General features: G+C 38.5%; 1 protein-coding gene across 3 annotated transcripts in view; it reads right to left on the reverse strand.

The window, feature by feature from the left end:
* Positions 1-21695, reverse strand: part of mgb (GTP-binding protein) — a 49881-nt gene that overhangs the window by 16388 nt on the left and 11798 nt on the right. For all 3 annotated transcript variants that reach the window (XM_030989243.1, XM_030989242.1, XM_030989241.1), the window contains exons 7-23: positions 20569-20804; positions 19252-19414; positions 17135-17403; positions 15137-15305; positions 14425-14606; positions 13271-13458; positions 11835-12004; positions 9773-9820; positions 8484-8677; positions 7569-7734; positions 5748-5926; positions 4533-4707; positions 3878-4059; positions 3540-3623; positions 2900-2987; positions 1533-1682; positions 337-482 (exon numbers count right to left, since the gene is read on the reverse strand). In XM_030989243.1, coding sequence (XP_030845103.1) covers positions 337-482; positions 1533-1682; positions 2900-2987; positions 3540-3623; positions 3878-4059; positions 4533-4707; positions 5748-5926; positions 7569-7734; positions 8484-8677; positions 9773-9820; positions 11835-12004; positions 13271-13458; positions 14425-14606; positions 15137-15305; positions 17135-17403; positions 19252-19414; positions 20569-20804 — 2789 coding nt within the window. The remainder of the gene's footprint in view (positions 1-336; positions 483-1532; positions 1683-2899; positions 2988-3539; positions 3624-3877; positions 4060-4532; positions 4708-5747; positions 5927-7568; positions 7735-8483; positions 8678-9772; positions 9821-11834; positions 12005-13270; positions 13459-14424; positions 14607-15136; positions 15306-17134; positions 17404-19251; positions 19415-20568; positions 20805-21695) is intronic.

A 21695-nucleotide genomic window follows, 5' to 3' on the forward strand; every position in this document is an offset into this window, starting at 1 on the left:
TGCGGGTGCACCATGTGAGAGAGAGGGTTGAGGAGTCCTGAAAAGGACTGTTTGTTATCTTTCTTAGCTTATAGTTCTAAGGAGAACTATAGCGCTTGGAGAGGATGTAATGTAATGTTCAAGTTTCGATTCAAGTTTCGATTTTCAATTTTGATAATACCAGAAAGCAACATTTCACAAACTGCATGAACAATCAGCAATTCAGAATGCAGAAAACTTTATTCATCTTTTATCATTAGATAGCTAGGCCACACAATGTCAAACGCACAAGGCCACATCTTTAATACAAACATAAATCAAGAATTTAGGGAGCAAAAAATCCCTGTATGTTCATACCGAAACATAGTCGTAGCGGCATTCAGGTGTAGGTGGCTCTACTATCGTCTGCCTCTTGTACATGTGTTTGTAGTGAGCGGAGAGGTCCTCCACGCTACGGCCAGGCCTTAATACAGGCTCTATAAGAGGACTTGGTTCTATGGCACCTACATATTCAAGAGGTGGTTTAAAAGAGACATTCGAGTTCTGGTGAGTGTTTCATAAAGACTGAGATTGATTTTAAGTTGGACTTAAAGGGAGTGTAGCTTGGCAAAGACTGGTTAACGCCATCTACGTCTTCTTTTGGACAACTTTTGGACAACAGGCCTTAATACAGGCTCCTTAAGAGGACTTGGTTCTATGGCACCTACATATTCAAGAGGTGGTTTAAAAGAGAACATTTGAGTTCTGGTGAGTGTTTTATAAAGAACAAGATTGACTTTAGTTGGACAGGCCGTTCATGCCACTGTTTGCTCTCACCATTTACTAGCATTTAATTGCCTCTCGAGGGATGTATGATCTTTAGATAATAAAAACAGGCTCCTGAGGAGGATTTGGTTCTATGGCACCTAGATATACAAGAGTTGGTTAAAAAGAGAACTATTGAGTTCTGTTGAGTGTTTCATAAAGACTGAGATTGATTTTAAGTTGGACTTAAAGCTCATCAACACTAGTGTGGCTAGGTGGGATTAGACCACACAGCGAGGTCACTGAAAGGTGGCTATCTCATCAACTCAGCTCTCAAATAACATAAGAAATAGAGGCTCATGGGGGACCAACAGGCACCGATTGGGGAAGTTTTCTATATAGAGGGAGCAAGTAGCTGCAAGTAGGACAGTGGGGCTTTAAAGGGAGTGTAGCTTGGCAAAGACTGGTTAACGCCATCTACATCTTCTTTTGGACAACTGCACATAAACCAATGGACTTGATTATCGGTAGTCGGTGACTTAAACTCTACATGGTCAGCGTTTGCGAAACAGACCAAAGTCATCCTCACGCTTCGGTTTCTCTTCTTGGTGATTATATTCATCAATGTTTTATTTGTAAAGACTGTATCATATCAGAACACACGACGTAAATATTCATAATTGAATGACACACGCCTTTAATACTAAAACAACAACAACAAACAGTATAGCACATAAAGGAATACATGAACTTTGCCAATTTGGCGATGGACAGTCAATTTGTTCCACAACACAGGTTTGAGAACTCACCTTCAACCGAGAAGTCTTTGAAGACAACAATGACGAGATGTTCTGCAGGGGCGTGCAAGAGGTACTCCTTCTTGGATTGTGAATCGTAGGGTTGGGGGTAGTTGGGGCTGCTGAAGTCACCGCCCGTCAGAGCCGTCAACACTTTGGCATCTGCAGAAAAAATATCCATAGAAGATAGATCAAGAGTATAAATGTGAGATCAAGAATTATACGAGAGGAAAAATACCCCCTAGGATAACTACCCCCTAGGGCAACCACCCTCTAGGACGACTACCTCCAGACAACTAACCCCCTGACAACTACGCCCTAGGATAACTACCCCCTAGGGCAACCACTCTCTAGGATGACTACCCCCAGACAACTAACTCCCAGACAACTAACCCCTTGACAACTACTCCCTAGGACATCTACCCTCTAGAACAACTACCCCCTAGGACAACTACCCCCTAGAACAACTACCCCCTAGGATAACTACCCTCCAGGACAACTACCCCCTAGAACAACTACCCTCTAGAACAACTACCCCCTAGGACAACTACCCCCTAGAACAACTACCCCCTAGGATAACTACCCTCCAGGACAACTACCCCCGGACAACCACCCTCTAGGACAACTACTCCTGAGACAACTACCCTCTAGGATAGTTGTCAATAGCTAGAGGATGGTCGTCATGGGGGGGGGGGGGGTAGTTGTCCGGGGGGGGGGGTAGGTGTCCTAGAACTAATATTTCCATGCCGACTCTGGTAGCTTAGCAAAATGAAATTTAAAAAGATGCTTCTGGAATGTAAAATGTATAATTGCAAACACAAAATAAATAATTTGATCACATAACATTCTTAGGATATAGAGGTGGGTAAATACATGTTTGTTGTTACCTAATATTCCATTTAGACATGTCAAATAATTACTTCACAGACATGACAACTTTTATGTGACATGACAGTTTGATTTGATCCCTTCAGCTATTTCTGGTTATATTTTTAATATGAGGGCATTTTGTGAGCCATTCTCGTGCATGGGACAAGTATGTTCCCTAAAATATGCTTCAACACCAACATAATGCAAAGAATGAAAGAGGTCATAAATTACTTTTCACCTCTCCCAGATCTCAACCTTTTCTTAAAGTCCATCTGTACTAGTGTACAGGAGGTAATTAGACCTCCCTGCAAGGTCAGTGACAGGTGGTTATATCATCAAATCAGCTCTCAATTAAGAAAAGGAGCATCTTGGGGGACCAATGGTCACCGATTAGGCATCGTTTGCTATATAGAGGGCGCTAGTAACTATAAGTAGTGCAGTGGGGCTTTAATTAGCCTATGTTAATGAGACAACCAAGAGGTCAGCAGCTGGAATGACCTTTGACCTACCTTCAGGACGAACCCTTGCTCGGCTCCTGTAAAGTACGTTGACCTGGTGGAGAGCGAAGGTCGGCCCATGGAAAAATTTAATCACGACCTGTTAAAACAAAATGGGTAAAACATTCTCGTCAGACAGGTAGATTGTGGAGAGATTACAGAAGATGGTACCTTTGACAACGACTGTATGGATGAATGATTATCATAAATTTGTAATGGTAATGATGATGAACAGAGAAACCTAAATATTGAGACACTGAAGATTTAAATTACGAAGATTAAAAAAATATGTCATTTCAAGAACATGAGAGGGAAGCATGCAGGTATTAAGAAATACAAAAGACAAAGTAGAGAGGTGAGATTAAGGAAAATGATTCAGACAGAAAGAAAATATAAAGTAAATCAGTGAAAATCAGAGAATAGTGAGAATGAATACTGGTAATGATGACGATGGTGGTGGTTGCGGTTGTGGTAATGGTGGTGGTTGATGGTGATGGCAATGGTGGTGACAGTGATGGTGGGCGATGATCGTGATGATGGTGATGACTGTTGTAGTGATGATGATGGTGGCAGAGGTGATGGTGGTGATGATGGTGAAAGACGACTACGATATAGTTGAATATTGCAATAATGACGGTAAGTGATAACTTACCTCATTGGCATCTGAGGTCCATGCGAAGGGGATGCGGATTCTCTGACAATACATGTCGTTACGCCTTGTAGTGGTATCAAGAGTCTACAGGAATATAGGGAGGAAATGTTCGACATTAACAACTAATCTTTATCTGACTCAACTTGCTTTTTTTAAACATTCGCATCACCCAAAGACTCTCCGAAAGACGAGAGGGGTATTTCTTGATTTTCACAATGTCTAGTGTCAGTGAGTTATGAGCGTCTGCTCATGGAACCTGGTGAATATCATCCAACAACGATGAAAAACACCATAAAAACCAACAAAAACAACGACCTGCCCTCTTTAAGCCTACTTACATTGATGTAGCTATTGCAATCCGACTGGGGCATCTTAAGATTGTCAAAGATTATCTGGACTCGTCTATGCTCGACTGGGTCGGACCTCACGATCACGTAACAGTTCTGCAGACCGGTCGACAGAGATTCCGTCGGCCAGGAGAACGTCCCTCCCAGATCGGCATCCGCAAACCGTTGGCAGGCTGAGTGTTAAAAAAAACGTACAAAAACAATTATCCAATGGACCAGTTTACTAACATATTCAAAGTTATGGACGTTTCTTTCCTGAGGACCTATTGACGAGTTATTCCATTAACCTGTTATTAATGGATGAACTACTATACTTAGAATCCAGTTTGAATATAATACCTTTTGTTATGTTGGCAAAAAAGTAGATATTTGACAAAGTTATACAATACGCCCATTCAAATCAATTAAACAGATAATTAAATCGGGAAAGATGAAATACTAATTGGGTTTGTTAGTACAGAAAAGAACAGTCTCTGGGATTAAAAAAGCATTGTTACGAGCTGTTTAAAAATATTCCAATGTAGTATCCTCCAGTACAGATTAGCAAGTGACTTTTTTGTGCAGTGGATTATCACAAAACTGAAATCACAAGCACCAGCTTTGCATTAACCACCCGGTTCCATAGGTAACGGGTTAAGGTACTTACTGGCCGGTCGAGGAGCCTCTAGGGTGCGGTAGTCGCCCTCAAAGAATATGTAGGTCCGGTAGGGAAGAGGGGCGTGGTAGATAAGCGCTAGCTCGTTGGTATCAGAGGTCCAAGAGAAGGGGTAGAGACGACCCGACACATCGATGAAGTTGGCCCGGGTTGACCTTGGGTCAATCTGTGGTTAAAGGTCATGCAGAAATAAATGTATTAAGCGTCATGTAACAGGTGTCCGAGGTCGGGCTGGCGGAGGGGGGTAAGTGGGATGCAGCCCTTCTAGAAATTTGAATTGACAGATTTTCAGGAAACCACATGAAGAGTCCCCGATATAAGTATTACAAGTTCATCAAGGATAATTTTAATCTGGTCATATTTGCTGGTTATAAACTAGCTGAATACATCTAGAGCAAAACAGGCATTAAAATTGAATAAGTTAAAAGTAAATCATTATTCCTTTTTAATACAAACTGTTAAAGGGATACTTGAGTTCTGTTGCAGAGGGCGCTACACAAATTAATTTTTTTGTGAGATAATGAAAAATTGAGTGTCAAATTTGAAAGACAAAATCATCTTTGTTTGATCAAAATCGGTTCAGAGACAGCTGAAATATCCATAAATATAACAATTTCTAATACTTTTGTACCACCACAAATATTAGATAATTTGAAAAACCTGTTGAAAAAACGAAATAGCGCCTTTTACATTGTATTTCAGCCAATGCCGATGTTGGCTTTTTTGTTGGCGTTTTCGTGTTGGTTATATAAGGCACAACCAGCCGGTCACCATTTTTTTTTAAAGTGGAGCTGAATTGGTATGATCGTATTGGCTAAATTTCACACATTTTGGGGGTCTTAAATATCTTTCATAGCAATTTTAGGTTCTAAAAGGGCACTAGACATGTTATATATAAGAATAAGAGCAATAACCATGCACTTTGAAGGCATTTGCGGTCTGAAAACAGAACTCAACTATCCCTTTAAAAACACTATATTCATTCACTAACATTTGATTTAGTAGTAAATATTGACCTGTACTCTACAGCATTCTTTTTATACCTTAACCACCTGGTTAAAGGCAATGGGTATAAAACTCCTGTTGAAAAGAACGCAACTTCAATTGTCCCCACTTCGAATGTGGCCAATTTGAATGTGGCCAATTTGAATGTGGCCAATTTGAATGTGGCCAATTCGAATGTCCAAATTACAACAGAAAAGGTACCTGCAACTCTGGTGGGTTCTCTGTCTCAAAGATGAAACGCGAGAATGAGAAGATAACTCGGTCCTCCGGATGGGCGTGTACGATGAACTCGCAGGCGTAGTAGCGATAATCCTGGAGTGAGTTGGGGTAATCGGGATTGGTCACGTTGCCGGTTGGGTTCACGGTGACGGTGGAACAATCTACATTGGAAGTTATTAAACACACACATTTGTAATGAATAATTAATGATAATAAGAATGATTAATATGACGGTAATCATAATAAGATTGTGATGATTTACAATTGTGATATATATACTAAATAATGACCATTATATCGGTAGTCATAGTGGTGTGGTGGCAGTGGCAATGAAGGTGGTAGTGCATTAAATTGGTAGTGTGGTTGTATTAGTCGTAGTGCAATAAAGTGGGATTGTTAGTAGTGTTCAGGGAATAATTTTCCTGGTATCGCATCGCAATTTGCTATGCATTTTTGCATGACTGCTATACAAAATATTGTTTGTGTAGCAGTTTTCTTCCATAGAAATGTACAGAATTTCATTTGAAATATTTATCCATCAGCTGAAATTGCTAATCAAAATATTTGAGGAAAATTATTCCCTGGTGTTAGTGGCAGTGGTAGTGTGTTGGTGGTAGTGCATTTAAGTCTTGGTGTGGTAGTAGTGATGGTAGTGTGTTAGATTAAGGTGTTGGTGGTGGTGGTGGTAGTGTGGTGTGGTGTGGTGGCAGTGGTAATGAAGGTGGTAGTGCATGAAAGTGGTAGTGTGGTTGTATTAGTCGTAGTGCAATAAAGTGGGATTGTTAGTAGTGTTAGTGGTAGTGGTAGTGTGTTAGTGGTAGTGCATTTAAGTCTTGGTGTGGTAGGAGTGATGGTAGTGTGTTAGATTAAGGTGTTAGTGGTGGTGGTGGTAGTGTGGTGTGGTGTGGTGGCAGTGGTAATGAAGGTGGTAGTGCATGAAAGTGGTAGTGTGGTTGTATTAGTCGTAGTGCAATAAAGTGGGATTGTTAGTAGTGTTAGTGGTAGTGGTAGTGTGTTAGTGGTAGTGCATTTAAGTCTTGGTGTGGTAGTAGTGATGGTAGTGTGTTAGATTAAGGTGTTAGTGGTGGTAGTGTGGTGTGGTGTGGTGGCAGTGGCAATGAAGGTGGTAGTGCATGAAAGTGGTAGTGTGGTTGTATTAGTCGTAGTGCAATAAAGTGGGATTGTTAGTAGTGTTAGTGGTAGTGGTAGTGTTTTAGTGTTAGTGCATTTAAGTCTTGGTGTGGTAGTAGTGATGGTAGTGTGTTAGATTAAGGTGTTAGTGGTGGTGGTGGTGGTGGTGGTGTGGTAGTTGCAGTGTGTCAGTGGTACTGGTATTGATGGAATGGTAATGGTAGTACATGAGAGTGGGAGTGGTAGTGAAAGTATTAGTACTTGTAAGTGGTAGTGGTAGGGTAGTAATAATGGTAGTGGTGGTAGATGCTTTTGCATTTCACTGCTGTCCATCGAGTCAGACGCTCCTGGTCCTCATATATTATTACCCCGGTCATAACCGAACAGTCAAATATGTAGCAGTCCAGGCTATCTACTATACCCTTTGTTTATCACACAATTTCAGTGTTGCACAAGTTTTTATTCAATCATTTTGTGGCGGGAAAGTGATCTGAATCACTTGCAAAAATATGCACAAGATTCACGCGTGTGGATGTTTCTGGTTTGTAGTAGTAGCTCTAAACTAAAGTGGTAATGGTAGTGGTTGCGGCACTAGTATGGTAGTGATAGTGCATGGGAGTGGTAGTGGTAGTGTGGTAGCATCTACTACCACTAACAGATAGAGTTCCTTACCTTCCAAATTTCGCCGTTCTGCTCTCACACTGGCACCCCAACCATTGTACGTTACCACACTGTCCGTTCTGAACCTCAAGATGGCAGCATTCGCAGTAGCGGTCCATACTACTTGGTGTTGAACACCACAGAAGATCTGCGCAAAGGCCGTTTCTATGTTCTCAATCTGAGATAGGAAAAAAAAGAATGGTTGACACTCGCTGTGCGGATGTCACATATTGTGACACAGACCCCCCAGAATATAAATCGCACATTAATTCACCAAGAAAAAGGCAGAAGCTTTTATAAATCTTAAAAATTGAATCTGATTTACAAATAATTTTTTTGTAGTGTAACCAAAGTTATGCATATTTCATTGTGAAGCAACCTAAATACAAGTTATTTCATTCCCCCATTAAAAATAAATGTATCTCATTAAATAATTAGAATTCAAATTGCATACATTAGTTGTTGCTTGGTGTGACAACATTATGGCTTAATTGCCCTACCTACACAGCCACTGATAACACGTAGGGCCATGCATCTCAGATTTAACATTGTTAAACGATGCCTTTAGGACAGCCTTAAGTGGGCAGCAGACTTAATGTTCACCATAAGAGTAAAAAATACTTTATTCACGATAGCCCTGCATGTCCCTCAAATCCATTAGCGGTAACATATGATTATTTTATATTTATGATCTCATGATTTGCCTTTGCATCTTACTTTCATTTCATTATATATATCTTATGTCATTTATGTATATTTGGGTATAGTTTATGTATTATATCATCTACTAATAAACTTGTTTCTTTTGGTAATCCTCAGGCATTTTTTCCCCGTTATTGTATTTACTATTGTAATTCGTTTTCTTTGTTATACTCCTTTTATGTTCCTGGAAATGAAATAGAATAAAACAAAATAAATAATCCTTACCTGGACGTAATCATTTGCGAGACACTCATCTTCTTCCAGCTCAAAATCGGTGAATTCAATCGCGAGCCGATCAAACGGATGGACACTCAGATAGAGATCGCAATACTCGTTATTGTTGTAGTCAAGCTCATCGTGCCCCTTGGAAGCAATGTTTACAGGGCTGTCCCTGGCTGGCGAGATTCTTTCATCGCAATCTTCAAGAAAGAGATGGGATGGTAATGGTAATGGTTTTATTGAAAATTCATTTGCAGCCAAATGGCTGAATTGCAGAATTTTTTTACATTGCGTAAAAACATTAATATTTATACAGACATAAAAAAACTACAGTAAAATTATCCAGTAAATCGTATTAAGACATATCATACAATTTGCTGAAAATTATTGAATTCTTTTCTTAATAGCTAACCTCTACAGATGTTATGCCATTTTTTGTTTAACCAGGGAAGACCCACTGGCATTAATACTGTTATTCCTAAGGGGCCGTTATGACCGAAACAACAGAGATGTTATACTAACTTTATACATATTTTATATTTTAAAAGTTTCTCTTCAGGACAAGAAAGCTTGCGAGAGGCTTGCCCAACATCTCCTCTAAGTATGATGGGTGACGCCATTTTAAAGAGCGGCAAATGTCCGTTTCTTCCGCAAGGAAGTTGTACCCACAAGAAAATAGTATAAATTATATCCTGCATCAAAAATTTGTTGGCTTTTGATTGGTTGAGAGCTCATCACATGACCAGAAATATTTGAACTATTTTTAGAAAGTACTATATGAGAGTACTGTTTGGGTTTACTATTTGGGAGTTGAATGTTTTTTGTTTTTTGTTTTTTTTTAAAATCTGAATTTAATGAAAACAAAATATTTTAAATCTTTTTAGATAAAATTGACATTTTTTTTGTTCTAAATTTTGTTTTTCCAAATTTTTTTTAGTATTATTTTAAAAAATGAAATAAATTTTTGATGCAGGATATAAAACAAATATACCATGCCTCTATTCGAGGTACTGGTTAAAACTATGGACCTCGGTGACTCGGCATATAGTACTATTGGAGTCATCTCTTGCACATAGTTTTAACCAGAACCTCTCAAGACAGAGTATATTTGTATACTATACAGTCAAGTGTCTAAACACCTCATCCAAACTTCAGCAGTAACATGAAACGTAAAAAAAGTGCATGTCCCACCAAAGTTAACCCACTGATTATGATATCAAAATAGCCCGGGCTATATAGGGTTAAAATGCACACGCTGTTAGAGCAAGTGCAATATTGGTACGATTCTTTAATACCTTTTTGAACCCAGATGGTGAACACGTCTGCTTCGGCTATGTTTGCTCCTATGAGAAAAGAAAAAAAGAGAAAAAATATTAAAACAGTTGAATAATAATCAAGGATATTCAAACTTCATTCATGGTTACAGATTTCTTCTTTACAGGAGAGAATGGGCATTTTGCTATTAAAAAAGAGAAGAAAAAAATATTATTGAGGAAAATCTTAGGGTCGTAACGTACTGTTGGCAGCTCTGCTACTGCCATCAAACTCTGTATAGTGTAATTAACCTCTGAACAAAGCTGTTGTTTTTTCTATTCCCGTTGCAGCACATATCATCACTACTACCATCACTACAACGAGACGTTCCTTGCCGTTTCTCTTTCTGTTGCAGCACATCAATACTACCATCACAACTATAAGACAAACCTGTGGTAGTGTCAGACTGTGGTAGAGACTGGGCAGATATATCCTGAATGTAATTGTACAGGTGTCAAACTATTCTTTACTCTAAAGTGTGTATACCAAACATTTGTTGTCACGGTGTGGCTATTCAAAATGGGTAATGCTAAAAAAGTTGAAAGACTAATATTTTTAAAAACATGTAATTCCAAATTTTTAAGATAGAAGTTTCAGGTAGTGAGCCGTTATAAAGAACCAGGCTCATGAAGAAAAAGAACATTTCTTTTTTATTCTCTGGTTATTTGTTATGATGCATGTACCTCAGGTACATGACACAGGAAATCTGAGTAGATTACAATTGTATCTATGGTGTTAAATTTTAATTTGTCACAATTACTATTTGTTTTCTCTAGAAAAAGAACATTTCTTTTTTATTCTCTGGTTATTTGTTATGATGCATGTACCTCAGGTACATGACACAGGAAATCTGAGTAGATTACAATTGTATCTATGGTGTTAAATTTTAATTTGTCACAATTACTATTTGTTTTCTCTAGAAAAAGAACATTTCTTTTTTATTCTCTGGTTATTTGTTATGATGCATGTACCTCAGGTACATGACACAGGAAATCTGAGTAGATTACAATTGTATCTATGGTGTTAAATTTTAATTTGTCACAATTACTATTTGTTTTCTCTAGAAAAAGAACATTTCTTTTTTATTCTCTGGTTATTTGTTATGATGCATGTACCTCAGGTACATGACACAGGAAATCTGAGTAGATTACAATTGTATCTATGGTGTTAAATTTTAATTTGTCACAATTACTATTTGTTTCTCGAGTCTCTTCTCCCCCATACATATTCATTTCACATCATTTGCATATTCATTTCACATCATTTGCATATTCATTTCCTCCATTCATCTCCACCACATACCAGAACAGGTGGTATGTTCTCTTCTCATTTACATATTTCCACTTCTATCAATGGTTCTCTTCTCCTTTTTCTTACGAATATTCTTAAATCCTATTTTGCTATTGGCTTGCATGATTGGTTTGCATGATTGGTGTTTAATTCAGTGATTGATTGGCAAGAGATTATTTTATTAGTTTACAGTAGTTTCTAATTCTGTTCACTACTACCATCATAACTACAGGACAAACCTGTGGTTAGATGCTGCTTGTAAGTGTCGGCTAGCATTGTGATGTAGGTATACAGTCTCCTGACGACGGATAGTCAACCTGTTCGAAACGTCGAGCCACTCATCCTCTCCAAGCGCTATAGTTCTCCTTAGAACTATACGCTAAGAAAGATAACAAACAGTCCTTTTCAGGACTACCACACCCCCAAGAAAGATTACTGAGTCAGAGTACTTTTCAGGACTCCTCAACCCCCTCTCTCACATGGTGCACCCTCAAACCTACTGTTTCTCTTTCCGTTGCAACACATATCACTCTGAACATGACTGACAATGAAAGCGGACAAAATATACAGTTCCTCAGGTACACAAAGGAACATCCCTTCACTGCTATTACTTAAAAATGTGTAGAACAGGTGTCACATGCATATTCACCTTTTTACATAATAGCAGTGAAGGGATGTTCCTTTGTCTACCTGAGGAACTGAATATTTTGTCCGCTTTCTTTGTTCATCATATTCATAGTGTATCATACGTACCCGTTGCAGTTTCCCCTCCCGTCGTAGCGCTGCTAACGAAGATGATGGAGTTGATATCAATTTCCGGCTCCTCGTATGTACAATCCCCCTCTTCCGCAACATCTTGGACATCGAGCCACACCCTATGATCCATGTCATCATCGCACGTCTTGCCGTTGGCAATTGTTGTTCTACAATACAAAAATTGAAACTGAAATTTTTATTTCCAGACAAAAAGTAGTAATATTCATTTTTGACAACCAATTAAATTTTGCCTGGGCAAGAATTCTAGCCCTCAAAATATTAACCTTGAAATGTTGATTGAATAACTTGACCAAAATATTGCTTGCAATCGATCATCAATGATTTGTCAAAATGAAAACCTTACCTTTAATAAATGTAGCTTTTGTTATGATCTTATACATATAGTCCCAGCATAACTAGCTACAGGTATATCAATACAACCTTTCATACAAGAAAACAAAGTATCTACTTATCTATATATATATTAAAGGCATCATTTAACAATGTTAAATCTAAGATGCATGGCCCTACGTGTTATCAGTGTCTGTGATATGGTGTAATATTGAAGCCCTAAACAAATTGCGCTTCAAAATGATCAAGAAGTGCCTCAAAAAAGTAAAAATCTTTGGGTGACCGGTTTTACCATAATTACCCAATAGACTGAAGTGTTATAAAAACCGTTTGGAAATTAAAATATCTTGTAAACCAGACAGGCGATCGGCTTGTGAAAGTCATGGGGTTCCTGACTGACCTAAAGGTTTATATAATTATCATTGCAGCATGAGCTAAATCCAGGATTTTGTTTCAGAATCTGAGACAAAGATAACCAATCCCTTAAGTATTGCCTTGGCAACTCTTATCGATTCCCTATGGCAATAGACATATTCAAATCTACAATACGGGGAGTACCCTTGACAGGTCAATGGCCTCTGCTACTCTCTTACATCCACTTCATCATAAGTGTGCGCACCTTTTCTAATTTGTATCATTTGTCTTTTTTTCTGTTTAATGTTGTTCTTATTGTTCATCGTTTACCAGTAATCGTTTATTTCTGCTTTATACATTGTATTATCTAAGAGATGTGAATTAATAAATATGAACCAGATAATAATAATTATGGGTTCTTATATAGCGCACATGTCCGCCACGCTGTGAGGCTCCTGGCGCTGCCCGATTATTACCCTCGCTTTAGCAAGGCGGCCATTACGGCGCTCTATCATTTCGAGGAATTAATTCCTGCCAGGTACCCATATCCATCAACTGGGTCGAGTGTGGCAAATGTAGATCAATGTACTGCCAAAGGACATTAGTGCTGCGGCAGGACTCGAACCGCGAACCTGTTGATCAACAGTCCGGTGACGTATTCACTCGACCACGACACCTCTAATTGAAAAGGATTGCATCTGGGGTAGGTAATAGAACTAAAATCTTACGTGATTTCAAACTCCGGCGGCATTCCTGTAAGGCCAAACACGAGACCACCACAATCTTTTGAGTTGAGGTCGTCGTAACCGCTGTAGGTCATCTTCTCGCAACTAAACCAGTCACTGAGACTTGTGCCATGGCCATCAAAGCGGAAAGTTGCTATGATGCTTCCCGACTTATAGGCGTCAACTTTGACCTGCATGGACATTCAAAATATGAAGTAGAATGAAAAGGCCATGTCCAAAAATGTGATCATTTTTATTATCCCAACATCCATCTTTATTTTCAGCAGCCATTTATAGTCATTTACAATTATTTCATTAAATTTTTTTCCTGCCTCTGTTTTCAGTGCTGCAAGCACTCCAAACTGCCAAAATTTAAAAGCAAAAAATTGTTTTTTTTTTTTTCTTCCAGAAATTCAAAGGGAGTTCATAAAATGCTAACATCAATTTAAAAAATAAAATGAAATTCAGTATAACAGAATCTTACCTGTGATAAATTGTGTATTATTTTGTAACTTGGTAGCATTTGTAGGGTTAAAGAGGATTATTTTGAGAAACTACATAAGAAAAAACGTTTATATTGTAAGATTGGGTAGTATAACATAAGTGTTTTAACATTGGATCTTAGCCTTGTGCTTACAAGTTATCCAATAAAGTCTTCTTTGTCTCCTCCTTCTCCTATCTTCTTTTTATTTCTTCTTCTTATTTCTCCTTCTCCTCCTCCTCCTCCTCCTTTCTACTACACTATCACTACTACTACTACTACTACTACCACCACCAATATCACTACTTCTACTACTACCACTACTACAACCACCACCACCATAACCACAACTTCTACTACCGCAACCACTACCATTACCACCACCACAACCACTACTTCTACTACTACCACTACCACAACCACCACCACCATAACCACAACTTCTACTACCACAACCACTACCACCACCACAACCACTACTTCTACTACTACCACTACCACAACCACCACCACCATAACCACAACTTCTACTACCACAACCACTACCACCACCACAACCACTACTTCTACTACTACCACTACCACAACCACCACCACCATAACCACTACTTCTACTACCACCATCACTACCACCACCACCACTACTACTACTACTACTACATTGGGTTCAACCTACTTTTCTGATTCCGATATTCTCCCAATTTGGGACATCTGAATCCTTGAAGGTAGCAAGAGAGCGAGTAATTGTGGTTCCCTTTGCATTGGGGTCAGACTCGCTGTAGCCCCGATCCTGCATCAGGAACTTATCAAGAGCCTCGGTTTCGCCTCCTTTTGCCACTCGGTAGACAAGTTCCCAATCTGGAAAGAAGGAAACATGGTTCAGTGTCATATTGGTATGTCTGTTTGCACATCAAGTTCGCCATTATTGGGTGATGGTGAAGCACCATCAATATACATCCATCCCCAAAACATGTGAACCACCACGGTATGAAAGCACCACCAACAATAATAATTATAATCTTTTAAAGTCCTCTCCAAATTTTATTAAACTGAAAATGGAAATTCTTTTTGCCCAACTAATCGTGAGCCCTGCAGCCACTGAGCAACTGACGGTGCTCTATCCCCTTATTGTTGAACCCCAAACAAGGTAGCAGCAACTCCCGTCTTTTAACATCTTTTGGTATGACGCCGCCGGGGTTTGAACCCACAACCTTCCGGTTTCGAGGCGGACGCTCTACTGACTGAGCCAACACTCCGGTTTAAAAAAACAGAAAAAAAAGCAGGGCCTAACTATTAAGTGAGCACCATTAATAGACAGACACCACTAACACACAAGCACCACCAATATGTCAACAGCACCCAAAACATGAACATCAAGAACACCTTACCATTTGGTGTTCTTCTAGAGATGGACCTGTAAGACGCGTTGAAGCCTCTGTAGTTCATGTTCAGATCGGTCTTAAACTGGACCAGGATCTCGTTGCCACGGGAGATATAGCTAAACACCGGGATCCGCCCACAGTACGTTTCCACATGATTGTCGAAAATGTCGATGATCTATGTCAGGGAAATTCAGAAACATACACAGAGTGAGAATCGGAATGGTTGTAAATTCCAGAGACCTATACAATGCTTGAAACTGACCATTGATGGTAACTTTGCCATTAATGGTAACTACCATGGAAACCTTGATTTTGATTGGCTGTTGAGCCCTGTTACCATGGTAGTAATTATCATTGATGGCAAAGTTACCATCAATGGTAAGTTGTATGCAACAGGGTCCTGGCCGGATGATAGAGGCAAATTGCAAATCAGCGAAATCTAAAAGGCTTTCTGACCTGCATATGGACATTTATCAAATCTGTATCACACTTTATCATGCAAAGGGCAGCTGTTGAAGTGAGTTTAAAGGTAAAGACCAGTTATGGTCATGCGATTGCATTGTGAAAGAAACGTTGTGGAATCGATCAGAAAAGGTTGATCATCTAGCATCTAGCATCTGCAAGGTTCTGGAATCATCAAAATGATAAGAAATTTGGCCCATTCTTCGTAAAGTTACAAGCACTATACACAGAAAGATGTATATGGGACTACCCTATATCTCTCACAGACCATGAGAGAAACAAATTTACCAAATATATGAATTAGTAGGCGGTTTCCCGGCAAATTTTTTATCATAATGTATTAGTCAAAACATATTCTTTCACATGATTGGTAATGAGAGCTTCCATTTCATTTTTTGAAATTGGGGCGTTTCCAAAACTGGTCTTTACCTTTAATGATAAGCTCGGGTTCTAGTAATACATCCTCACATAATCCAACAAAACTTACAATGAGTGTTCAAGGTTACAAATTAATGACATGTACCAAGCGATATTGGTAGAAAAAATTTGGGCAGAGTAATGAGCAAAGAAAGAAAAGGAAATCAAGGTAAGTTGGCCCGACACCATGTGCTTATTTATAAACACAGGTCACTATGTGCAAATGAGAACTGTGGTTTTTATTGAAGATGATTTCCACCAAGTTTTTGTGAGTTTGTTTTCATTTTAATGGTTTAAACAAATCTACTGCAGGATAAACAATCCGGAATGAATTATACAGCCATGTTCTCTTGACATACGATGCCCATACCAGAGCTCAAGATTAGCTATAATTGAAAAACTTTAAAAATAAAAACAAATTCAGCCGTGTTGAGGAATATGTTTAATTAAAATCTTTTCTTACAAAACAGAGTGCATTCTTTTTAAACAGTTTACTAAAAGTGAAAACTCTTTCACTGGTTACAATTTTCAATCATCTAATAATCTATGATCATCACAAACTGAAGTGAAATGTATACATGCATAAAATACTTGACAAGGTAAATTCTCTGTAGAAGTCCTTAAAGCCGACAAAGAGCTAGAAAATGTTGGGGGCCAGCTGGTTTTGAAAATTTCTATTCTACAGCGTTGCTCATGAATTCGGAATGATTTTTCTTTACCTCGTTTCATGAAATGGTTGTGACAACATGATTTATTCTCAACGGTTAAAGTTTATATCTTCTCCAAACTTTACTGATTAATTTCTATGATTTTAAGATTGATCAATATCATTTCTGATTAGATATAAACTTTATCAAGAAAATCTTCACTAGGGGTGATGGTGAGCACTAAAAATAAATAGTCTTTTTTTTTCCCTCAACCATTACCCCATTGAGATAAAAAAAAAGATTTGGGGGAAAAGAAAATGGCATCTAACATTCCCCCCCCCCCCCCCCCCCTCTTGTGAGTACGAAAATTGGGAAAAAATAGGGGGGAAAAAAAAAAAAATTATCAGGCCTGCTTCACAATTATTTCATTAAAAAGAGGTAGAGAAAAAAGATTCCAAATTTAAGGGCAACACGGTACCTTGACGTAATCAACACATAAGTCGTATCGGTCGCCGTAGTGATTCTGATGCTCGTTCAACGTGCTTCGCTTGTCCATCTCCAGAATCCCCACAGGCAGCGGAGCGGGGTAGTCGTCTCTCTCCAGCTGGAAGTCGTGGAAGGTCACGACGAGGAGCTTGCTAGGGTCAGTGCGGATGGCGTATTCCGCCGACGCGTCCGACTCGTAGATCAGAGGGTAACCAGGCGACACAAAGAAACCGGACTCTTCTTCTAGCGCGATCGTCTCATCTGGAGGAAAATAAGAGTCATACAGTCAAACCTGGTTTAGCATTCACCCGATTAGAAAGACTCATCTTTAATCGAGCGGCGTCATCTTCGCCCTGGACTTCGCTCATCTGGCCTTACTCTCCAGATGCCCATTACTTATCTCAAGGGATGTGGAATTCTCTCCCATCATCTATTCGCGAAATTGACAACCAAGACCACTTCAAAGCTTCACTCAAGACTCGCATCTTTTAAATGCTAATTTTATTGGAGGAGCTCATGCCTTTGAATGTTTTTTTTTTAAACAGATTTATGGCACCATACAAATGCTGTGAATCATCATATTTATCATCATCTAGTGTCCAGAGAAAAAAACATTTCTGTTTCCTATGAATAGTGTTCCTCATTAACATGTGTATATATGCACACAACCTGGATATAAAAAACGCTTCTCAAGCAGTCTCTCAAAACATACATGTGTTCCTTCCTTTTGTAAGTGAACATTCAACTGACATTACGTTATTAGCTAAGGTAATATTCTCTCCTTATACTTTCCAAATTTTGCGAGTCATTTTAATTACGGTAAGCTTCGTTTTCAGGATTTATGTATTAATTGTCGTACTTCCTTGTTCTGTTGCTATTAGAGATGGAAACAGAATATGCATTATGTATGCACGACATTATTATTGAAACATTGTGCCCCTCCTACTACCCATCCTCTCCAACGGCGGTATAGCTCTCTTAGAACTAAGCTCAAGAAAGATTACCAACAGTCCTTTTCAGGACTACACACACACATACCCAAGAAAGAAAGATTACTGACAGTCCTTTTCAGGACTCCCCCTCTCTCACATAAGTGCAACCGTAAGCCTACTGTTTATTACTATTATTATTTATGAGTTTAATTTCAAACTACTCTATAAGTTATTAGCATGTGAAGAATATCTATATCGTTTAAAAAAATCTGATCATGATTATTGTTTGTAGTGCAAATGTAAAGAAAATTTATTATCATTTATTTAATGATTTTGATTACTCAAAAATATTGTGTAACAAGGTCTTAATTTTTCTCAGAAAAACAGAAGTATTGTTTAATAATGAAAAGATTGAATACAGTGATATAATTGTAGGCAAGCAATGTAGTTACCGGTACAAAATTCAAAATATGTAGTTTTTAAAAATCTATTAATTTAGCTTCTAATGTTTTATATACGCATAAAAGATAATTTAATTTTTCAGACATATTCAACATTTATTTAAAGGAAATATTATGGAGGGCAAATGTTGAAAAAGTATCGCCTGTGTAAAATGTTGATTATGCTTTAAAAAAAAAAGTATACCGGTAATTAATTTTATGATATAAGTATGATCATGTGTTTTTCTTTGTAATTAATAAAATTATGTGTTTCTTATGTACGTATTGTTCAATTAATAAATGATGGAAAAAAAAGAGTTAACCCTTTCGAGACAATTGGCCACATTTTGTGGTTTGGCACAATACGTTTGATTCAGATCCCTTCAAGAAATGCCAGATGCTGAGTAGAAAGAGCAAACGATTCTGCACACACTGCATCCATTTTTGTTGTATGACCATATTCCATTTGATGCCGGGAATTTTAAAAATGAAAATAAGCTTTGAAATCCTTAAATTGGCAATACATTGAGAGATTCAAAATCATTGTTTTTTATCTAAATTGGCCATGTCTTAAAATTTTTGACAAAGTTCTTAACAATGTATATTGTTTTCAAAGACATTACATTTCATTAGAACCATGTTAGCACTAAAAGAAAAATATTAATGTTGCCAATTTGAAGAATATGAGATCAGTTTAGCCCTAAAACAATTCCTGTCCTGAAAGAGTTGACACGTACTTCCTTCCCGATCCATGAGTTCGTAGGCCAGAAGGAAACCGGTGTAGACTTGATTGGCGTTGGATCTGAACGTGATCCAGACTTCATTGCTATCAGAGATCCAGGAGAAAGAGTGATGTTTGCCGCAGTAGACGTTAGAGCGCCGACTGTAGAAATCCTCAATCTTTGGATAAAATAGAAGATTTAATTCAGTCAGCTCATATGGGGACTTCACCACCGGTCAGGGGGGTGTTTCACAAAGATTTTAAGTCGAACTTAACTCTAAGTTGGACTTAAATATTATGGGAAGCCATTAGCATCCTTGAAAATATTTTGTAAATTTCTTTGTAGAAGGCATAAAATGTTGATTCAAATCATTAATATTTCCTATTATCATGGGAGATTTCATGTTCTTGGCATGGAATTTATAAAAAAGTCTAAAACACTTGAATTTCTGCTTTTGAATATATTTCATTTTAAGACTCCAATGGCTGTCCATAATTTTTAAGTCCAACTTAGAGTTAAGTTCTACTTAGGATCTTTGTGAAACACCCCCCAGGTGTTTACCCAATAACAGGCTGTCAATCACCAGGATTAGCCTTCAGTTTTATGACCAATATGCCTTATGTAATGCTTTGTATTTCCTCATCCATTCCTCCACCAGGTAAAGTCATTTATCTCACTTTTCCCCTCATCCGAAGACTCTCTGAGAGCCGATAGGGTCTTTTCTGATGGACCTACGGGTTCGCTGTGTGCAGACTTATAAACACAACAATTGTGTTTTCACCAAGTCTGGTGTCAGCGAATTATGGCCTTCTGCACATGGAAACTGATGACCCATTTCCTTTAAGCGATTGGGTATATCTTTCCCTCAAGATTCTGAAACAAAATCCAGGATTTAGATCATGCTGCAATCATATTTATAAACCTTTAGGTCAGTCGGGAATCCCATGATTTTTACAAGCCAATCGCCTATCTGATTATGAAGATATTTATGCAGGGTTGTCAACTTTGGGGAACTGCTATATGCGAATATTTTATTTGCTTAACAGGAGAGGGGGGGGGGGGGGTTAAATAAAATTACCCCCCCCCCCCTCCCGGGTCTAGGAAGTGATCAAGGACGGGGTCTAACATTGGTAAGAAAACATGTATATGCTTGTAAGTGAGCAACCAGGGGACCGACGGCTTTAAGTCCTCTCCAAGGGACTTGGTTATGAGGATTAAGGCTTTACCAACGGACATAAGCGCGTCGACTTGGCTTTGAACCCGGGACCTCTGGTTTTGAGACCACTGCTCTACCACCAAGCCATAGTGCATCCTCAGCAAGAAACTGCTTACCTTGACATAGTCAGCCTCGCATGCCGGACCAGGTTCTAGCTCAAACTCGTCAAAGTACAGCACGATGCGATGCTCTGGATTGCCATGGAGAACGTACTCGCAGTTCTGGTTGTCGGGATAGGCGTTCGGGAAGTTCAACGAGTGCAGGAAGCCTTTTTGAGGCAAAGGAACCTCAGTGATTCCATCTGCCTCGAGACCGGTATGGAGGCCGGTCAGGTCAATGAAGCGATAGCAACCTGAATACAGGGACAAATAGTAATTTCAGGCATTAGGTTTAGTCACTTTAAACAGTATACATGTATCTTTTCAAAATGAAACAAATCTTGAACGAGTGGAGGAATCTCAGTGATTCCATCTACATCGAGACCGGTATGAAGGCCGGTGAGATCAATGAAGCAATAGCAACCTGAATACAGGGACAAAAAGTAACTTTAGGCATCAGGTTTAGTCACTTTAAACAGTATATCTTTCAAAGTGAACAAATCTGGTGGTGGTGGTTATTTTACCCGACTGCTAAGAAAGCATTAATGCTTGTAAGAAAGCAACCAGACGCCCAACGACTTTAGATCCTCTCCGAGGGAACTAGTAGTGAGGATTAATGCCTTACCAGCAAGGGCACTAGCGCATTGTCTTGGTTTCGAACCCGGGTCACCGGATTACGAGACTACTGCTCTACCGACTGAGCTATCACGCCTCCTCAAAATCTTTGTTCATTGTTTTGGTAAAAAAAGCGTCTGTTCAGCATTATTTTCATTTGCAGAACAGTCACGATGAAATTCACCACCTTTTTTTACATGTTAAAGCTCATGTTTACATTATTTCAGCTAAATAGTGTTAAAAATAACCCTCACACTCAGGCACATACTAAATAATGAACAAAGATTTGTTCATTTTGAAAAAATATACTTTATTATTCTATCACATAAAAAAGATGTGTTTTCTTGCATTTTATGTCTATTTATCACTATTTCTCATTGTAAGTGTAATGAATTTGACATGCACTATACAACAAAAAATTATATGTTAGCAACCTGAATGAAGTAACAAAAAATAATTTCAGGCAACAGGTTTAGTCACTTTATCATCAAATAAAAAGGTGTGTTTTTGTTTTAAGTCTGTAGTAAGAC

The sequence above is a fragment of the Strongylocentrotus purpuratus genome, unplaced genomic scaffold, assembly GCF_000002235.5.
Source record: "Strongylocentrotus purpuratus isolate Spur 01 unplaced genomic scaffold, Spur_5.0 spur5_scaffold_18, whole genome shotgun sequence".
In the NCBI taxonomy this organism is placed as follows: domain Eukaryota; kingdom Metazoa; phylum Echinodermata; class Echinoidea; order Camarodonta; family Strongylocentrotidae; genus Strongylocentrotus; species Strongylocentrotus purpuratus.